The 7,853-nt window shown below is 30.2% G+C and overlaps 1 protein-coding gene across 1 annotated transcript; it reads right to left on the bottom strand.

Annotated features, from left to right (window-relative positions):
* Window positions 1-977: 977 nt before the first annotated feature.
* On the bottom strand, window positions 978-4,076 carry LOC119614820 (UNC93-like protein; the record flags this gene model as incomplete). The annotated part of the gene is made up of 5 exons (XM_037970926.1): window positions 978-2,254; window positions 2,321-3,177; window positions 3,383-3,591; window positions 3,659-3,855; window positions 3,942-4,076. Coding segments are annotated over 5 exons (1,566 nt in total), but the record flags the coding sequence as incomplete, so codon positions are not given.
* Window positions 4,077-7,853: the final 3,777 nt, after the last annotated feature.

Raw genomic sequence — 7,853 nt, 5'->3', positions numbered from 1 at the left:
GATAGATAGATAGATAGATAGATAGATAGATAGATAGATAGATAGATAGATAGATAGATAGATAGATAGATAGATAGATAGATAGATAGATAGATAGATAGATAGATAGATAGATAGATAGATAGATAGATAGATAGATAGATAGATAGATAGATAGATAGATAGATAGATAGATAGATAGATAGATAGATAGATAGATAGATAGATAGATAGATAGATAGATAGATAGATAGATAGATAGATAGATAGATAAATAAATAGATAAATAGGTATATAGTACTTTTTTAGTATACAAATTATTTCAGATTTTTCTATCCGATCGTTAAAATTTGTATATAATTTTAAAGGCCTAGGAAGTGCAATATACTTTTTAAAGTACTTTTTACTGGACTATCTACTAATGTCTAATGACTTTTCTATGGTGTAGTCTGTTAACTAGTATAAGGATTAATATTTGGACTAGTATACGGACTAAGCTGTTGACCTACAGTCAGTCTAAAGTTTATAATAAAGCTGCATTGAAATGATTTTGTAATACATATAAATTATTTGTTACAATTGAATGCTGTTGACATCCCTGCTACAAAGAATGATTTCTCCAATAATATAACTTTTTTAAACGATTTCCTTTAATAGTTTTTTTTTAATAAAACTATCTCTAATAGTACTATGACTACGGTTGAATAACCCTGTCTAGCTTAACTTTCACCTTGAGTTTATTCACCCTAGATTCCCCAATAAAAACTCTTAATTTTTTTTTTTTTTTTTTTTTTTGAACAAAATAATTTTTCTTTATTTCTTAAAATACAATTTTTATTAATATAATAATATTAATAGTATAATTAAACTAAAAGTTTTTTTATGATTCTTCTTTTTTCGATTTTTTCTTAAATATTATTACATGTTTCATGTAAAATATTTAATTCACAATTTGACAGTTTCATACAGCTATTATTTTATAATATTGATTCTTCGTATAATTTTTTTTTTTTTTTAAATTTTTTTGTTTTATTTTACAATATTTTGTTTTTCAATTAATAAAATTATGTTTTTTGCAAATTTTTGCAATTAAAATTATTAAAATGATCGATCACAACCAAAAAACACAATTTCAATAAATTTGAAAATAAAATTTGTTTAAATTAATATAACTACTTAAATAAACTACTATTCAAAAACGATTTCAAATAGATAAAACAAATAAAAATTAAAAGCTTTAAGAAAAAAAAGAGCTTTTTTTCTAAGAAAAAACAAAAAAAAAAACGCGAAATAAAATAGAACAATTTTAAAAATAAAATAAAATGAATAATTAAACTAATGATTTTTTTAAAAAGTAGAGTCGAAGTGTAGTAAAAACAGTAAAATAGACAAATAAAAATAAAATAATTAGAGAATAGAATATGAAATGTAATAATGAACGAAAGCAAAGAAATAAGTAAAAGAAATATTTAAAAAAAAATAAAATTTTCTTAAAACTTAACATAATACTGAGCATATAATGATGATATTTAAGAGAAAACTAAAACATTTCATAGTTTGAGCTTAATGAAAGTGTATTAGAGAGATAGTGCGAGAGAGGTGGAGTGTTGTGATAGTTTTGGAAAAAAAAGAGAATTATATTTCCATGAATTTTTTACTATTTTCACTACATTTACATAATTTTTGTGCTTGTGGTTTCTGGAGACATTTGGAAATATTTGTTTTTTTTGTTTCCCCATGGACAGACCATTGTACACTTTCACATGTTTTTTCTTTCTTTTTCGTGTTAGTTCTTAAGTAATATTTAACAAAAGTTTCTGTTTTCTTACAGAGTTTTTTTAGTTTATATACAATTTTCGAAACTTTTCTTTTTTCTTTTTTTTTTGGAAATTTTCATTAGATTTTTATGAGAAAACAAAAATTTTAATGAAAATTTTCTAAATACAACTTTAGTAATAACTAAGCTTAAAGCCTAGGAAAGCTTTTATGTTGTTACTAAGTTATAAGTGGTAGTTTGTTATAACAAAAGCTTTAAACAGCTTTTTTTCAACAATAAAATTGTTAGTTTGTTTGTGTGGTTGTGTTTTAATGAAATGTTATTTTTTGTTTAGAAATGTGTGACTACAATATCTTCTTCGAGATCATCCAATTCGTCATCGGTTTCTTCAACTTCTGGAGTGCCATTGACATTAGCCTCGGCAGCAGCTTTAGCAGCAGCAGCTTCTTTCTCTTTTTCAGCCAATTCAGCCTTTTCTTGCTTCTTGATTTTACGTTGCTATAAAGAAAATACAAAAAATTATGTTAGTTTAAAGTTTTCGAATAGAGAAATGCTTTAGTTTACCTTCTTTCTGTAGAGAATTTCTACAATGACATAGCCAATGCAACCCAAAGTCAATACAGCCAATAGAATGTAAAGCTTCATGCGTGCACACAAGGTGGTGGCATAAGCATAAGCGATCACAAAGCCAGCCGATTCCCAGAGACGATAATTGGAGAAGGCAGCTTCCTTGTTACGTCTGAACAACAGACCATATAAACCGTTAATTTGTGTCTGCCAAACAGCATCACCTACACCCCAGAGACCGGACATGGCATAGAAGATCAAAGGATTGTCGGGACTAGGACGCCAGAACAATTCTACGGTGATCAAGGTGAAATGCACAACAGCACCCAAAACAATGATGGGAGTACGACCAATGTATTTCATCACTGAACCGAACAAAATCGAACAGATGGCATTGACGACACCAAAGCAAATCATAACGAAACCAATTTGATGGATACCCAAGGCACAGGATACATAGGCCTGTGTAAAGTCAGCACCAATGAAAGCCTGTTCCATGCCAATGAATACAGTGATGGGTATGAGCAATTGTTGATTGGGTTTCTTCATTTGACGGAAAGTGGCCGACAACAATTCCATGCCGGATAATTCCTGAGCCGATTGAGAGCCTTTACGTTTTTCACCATAACGCTTGAGGGGATCCAAGAAAAAGGCAATAATGGCCACAGCAGCAATGATACAAGACAAGTAGATCATGGAGATTTCGAAGATTTCATGATCTGGAGGACGTTCCAAGTTGGTGTGACCGCTGGCACCGTTCACGCAGAAATTGGCACCACAGTATTTGAGATCTTCTTCGGAAATAGTGCTGTTGGCATCACCGCCACCGCTACCATGAGCACCACTAGAGAGCACTGTAGGAGAGAAGAGAAATAGTTAAATTAGAGAATTTGAAATTACTCATTATTAAAACGGAATAAAGCGTTTAAAAAGCTTTTAAAGCTATAGAAATATTTCAAAGTTTAAAAAGCTGGAAAAAAGCTTCTGAAGCTAATCATAACTTAACTTTCAGATCTCTAACATAGACATCAAAATGTTTACAATCGAATTTAAACTTACCAAGACTGGAGATAAGATTTCCCCACAATTCAGCTGTTTGCCAGGCCAAAAAGAAGAAGCCAAAGAATCTTACAATAATAGCATCCACAGCCTGTTCTGTAATTTTGGCATAAACTTGACCGACTTGAGTCAAATATGTAGCTTTGGACGCCCACATAGGAGCAGCACCCAAACCGACTAGAATACCAGCAGGAACCAATGTATAAAATCTATTCAAATTAAACAGAAATGGTTAGGAACAAACTTAAAAAAAATCTTAACAAAAAATCAACTTACTTAGGGAACAATTGGAAGGCAATGTAGGGGGCATAGCACAACATACTGAATACCAAGGTCCATTTAACGGTCAATTTACGAATAATTAAAGTAGGCAGGAATATACAGGAAACAACTAGAGCCGCATAAATGGCACTGAGTGACACGGTACCCAGACCATCTTCTGCATTAATTGAGGACTGTAAATTTGCCGTACCCTATTAATAAAACAAACAAAATATATTAATTGTATTATAAAAAATAAAAGTTTGAAGATAATAAAATCTATAAAGCTGAAACTTACCTGAAACGCTGTAAATTGTACCATAAAAGCAAACGAAATTATGCTAATATTTTTCAATATACGCCATTTTTCACCCGGATTGAGTATAACTTTCTCTCTGAGTGAGGCTGTGTCTGGCTCGAAACCAGCTTTTGGCTAAAATTATACAAGCAAATACAAAAAATTTTATTTGAGTTTAATTTATGTAAATTTTTTTCATTGTTTTTTTTTGTAAAACCAAAAAAACTGTTAAAAAATTTGTTGAAACTAATTACAAAGTTAATGTTATTTATTGGCTACAAATTGTGTTAAATTACAATAAATTTTTTGTTAAATTATTTTTGTGTTAATTTCTTTGCTTAATTTTTATTTGCAATTATTTTATTTAAAAAAAAACCTGTTGTTATATTTATTTCAAATCAATTGTTATTTTCTTAACTGTTTCTATCAATAAAGTCTAATATGCAAATATTTTTTTATTGCCAAATTTAGCCATGATTATATTTACCAAATATTTGTTAGACAAAAAAAATTATATATAACACACACTCCAAAATATGTTTAAATAACCAAAAAAATGCTAATTGATTTTTACTTTACTTATGTTTGTTTTATGGATTATAGTTTCGAAAAAAGTGGGGAGAAAAATATATTGCAAATGTTTGAAGTCTTGGCTATTTATGAGTCTAAGCCATGATAAATTTTATTATTAAACTTTGAAATGTAAGGCTAGTTCTTTACTATTAATTTCACGTACTACTGGCACCCACCTCGAGTTATACAGTGAGGAGCAAATAAAATGGTTGGGAATTTCAATAGGCAAAAGAAGTGGTTAATGATTTATTATCTAACAATAATGAATTTATAATTGATTATTAAAAAGAATTTATATTCTATAAAGATTGTAAAAAACGGTAAATATTTTATAGCATAGAATTTTCCATACAGAGAATTCACTCTTAGGTAATTAATGTGCTGAACTAGAACTGAACAAGAAGAACTAGAACTGAACTAGAACTAGAACTGAACTAGAACTGAACTAGAACTGAACTAGAACTGAACTAGAACTGAACTAGAACTGAACTAGAACTGAACTAGAACTGAACTAGAACTGAACTAGAACTAGAACTGAACTAGAACTGAACTAGAACTGAATTAGAACTGAACTAGAACTGAACTAGAACTGAACTAGAACTGAACTAGAACTGAACTACTGAACTAGAACTGAACTAGAACTGAACTAGAACTGAACTAGAACTGAACTAGAACTGAACTGAACTAGAACTGAACTAGAACTGAACTAGAACTGAACTAGAACTGAACTAGAACTGAACTAGAACTGAACTAGAACTGAACTAGAACTGAACTAGAACTGAACTAGAACTGAACTAGAACTGAACTAGAACTGAACTAGAACTGAACTAGAACTGAACTAGAACTGAACTAGAACTGAACTAGAACTGAACTAGAACTGAACTAGAACTGAACTAGAACTGAACTAGAACTGAACTAGAACTGAACTAGAACTGAACTAGAACTGAACTAGAACTGAACTAGAACTGAACTAGAACTGAACTAGAACTGAACTAGAACTGAACTAGAACTGAACTAGAACTGAACTAGAACTGAACTAGAACTGAACTAGAACTGAACTAGAACTGAACTAGAACTGAACTAGAACTGAACTAGAACTGAACTAGAACTGAACTAGAACTGAACTAGAACTGAACTAGAACTGAACTAGAACTGAACTAGAACTGAACTAGAACTGAACTAGAACTGAACTAGAACTGAACTAGAACTGAACTAGAACTGAACTAGAACTGAACTAGAACTGAACTAGAACTGAACTAGAACTGAACTAGAACTGAACTAGAACTGAACTAGAACTGAACTAGAACTGAACTAGAACTGAACTAGAACTGAACTAGAACTGAACTAGAACTGAACTAGAACTGAACTAGAACTGAACTAGAACTGAACTAGAACTGAACTAGAACTGAACTAGAACTGAACTAGAACTGAACTAGAACTGAACTAGAACTGAACTAGAACTGAACTAGAACTGAACTAGAACTGAACTAGAACTGAACTAGAACTGAACTAGAACTGAACTAGAACTGAACTAGAACTGAACTAGAACTGAACTAGAACTGAACTAGAACTGAACTAGAACTGAACTAGAACTGAACTAGAACTGAACTAGAACTGAACTAGAACTGAACTAGAACTGAACTAGAACTGAACTAAACTGAACTAGAACTGAACTAGAACTGAACTAGAACTGAACTAGAACTGAATGAACTGAACTATAACGAACTCTAGAAAACTAGAAACTGAACTAGAACAAACTAGAACTGAACTAGAAACTGAACTAGAACTGAACTAGAACTGAACTAGAACTGAACTAGAACTGAACTATACTGAACTAGAACTGAACTAGAACTGAACTAGAACTGAACTAGAACTGAACTAGAACTGAACTAGAACTGAACTAGAACTGAACCTAGAACTGAACTAGAACTGAACTAGAACTGAACTAGAAACTGAACTAGAACTGAACTAGAACTGAACTAGAACTGAACTAGAACTGAACTAGAACTGAACTAGAACTAACTAGAACTGAACTAGAACTGAACTAGAACTGAACTAGAACTGAACTAGAACTGAACTAGAACTGAACTAGAACTGAACTAGAACTGACCTAGAACTGAACTAGAACTGAACTAGAACTGAACTAGAATGAACTAGAACTGAACTAGAACTGAACTAGAACTGAACTAGAACTGAACTAGAACGAACTAGAACTGAACTAGAACTGAACTAGAACTGAACTAGAACTGAACTAGAACTGAACTAGAACTGAACTAGAACTGAACTAGAACTAAACTAGAACTGAACTAGAACTGAACTAGAACTGAACTAGAACTGAACTAGAACTGAACTAGAACTGAACTAGAACTGAACTAGAACTGAACTAGAACTGAATAGAACTGAACTAGAACTGAACTAGAACTGAACTAGAACTGAACTAGAACTGAACTAGAACTGAACTAGAACTGAACTACTGAATAGAACTGAACTAGAAATGAACTATAAGTATCGTTTTTTATTATAACCTAATAATACAGAAACTTTTAATTTATGTAATGTAAAGTGCATTTCAAATCCGCGTCTGCCGATTAATATTAATTAAATGCAATAATTAATTGTAAAATTACACATCATAAAAGTGTTATGAAATTACATTTTTTTATTATACAAAAATCTTCCTTTAAATTAAAATTTTTTTTGTTTCGTCAGTTATATGTCTGAAACAACAAAACAAATAAACAATATTTGTTTAATCATTAACATTTTATGGTATTTGTCAAGAAATAGTAGGAGCCCAACAAATTTGTTTAATAAAATTAATACAAGCTATAAGGGGGAAGCACCAAAACGCTGGCTGCTGAACTTCTTTCCAAGCACTTAACTTGATCACAAATTTAAAATTTGAATTTGACGCAAAATGCAAAATTTTGCTGTAAATAGTGTGAGCGGAAAGAGGAGATAGAAATAAAATTATTTAATAAAAATTTAATTTATTAAAACATGCAAGTAATATGAATATTACTAAACTAGACCACTTTGACAAATAGTTTCAGTTGTTAACAAAAAAATGTGTGTTAAAAATAAAAAATAATAAATAAAATACTTTATTGACATTTTAGTAAAAAAATGGTTGGCAATAAGAGAACATGGCGTTAACACTTCAGGAAAATTAAACAAGATTTTATAAATAAAAAATAATTATATATATGAATTCATAAAAAACATAAAAGTTGTAACGAAATTTTATATTTTTTAAAATCCCTCTAAAAATCTTTTATAAAAGGATATTTAATAATTTCACACACGTTTAAACTTTTGTATTAACAACAAAACAATTTT

The sequence above is a fragment of the Lucilia sericata genome, unplaced genomic scaffold (assembly GCF_015586225.1).
Source record: "Lucilia sericata isolate MDLA Ls3-8-SP2 unplaced genomic scaffold, ASM1558622v1 Contig003483F_arrow, whole genome shotgun sequence".
Classification (NCBI taxonomy): domain Eukaryota; kingdom Metazoa; phylum Arthropoda; class Insecta; order Diptera; family Calliphoridae; genus Lucilia; species Lucilia sericata.
This window is presented reverse-complemented; position numbering and strand designations above follow the sequence as displayed.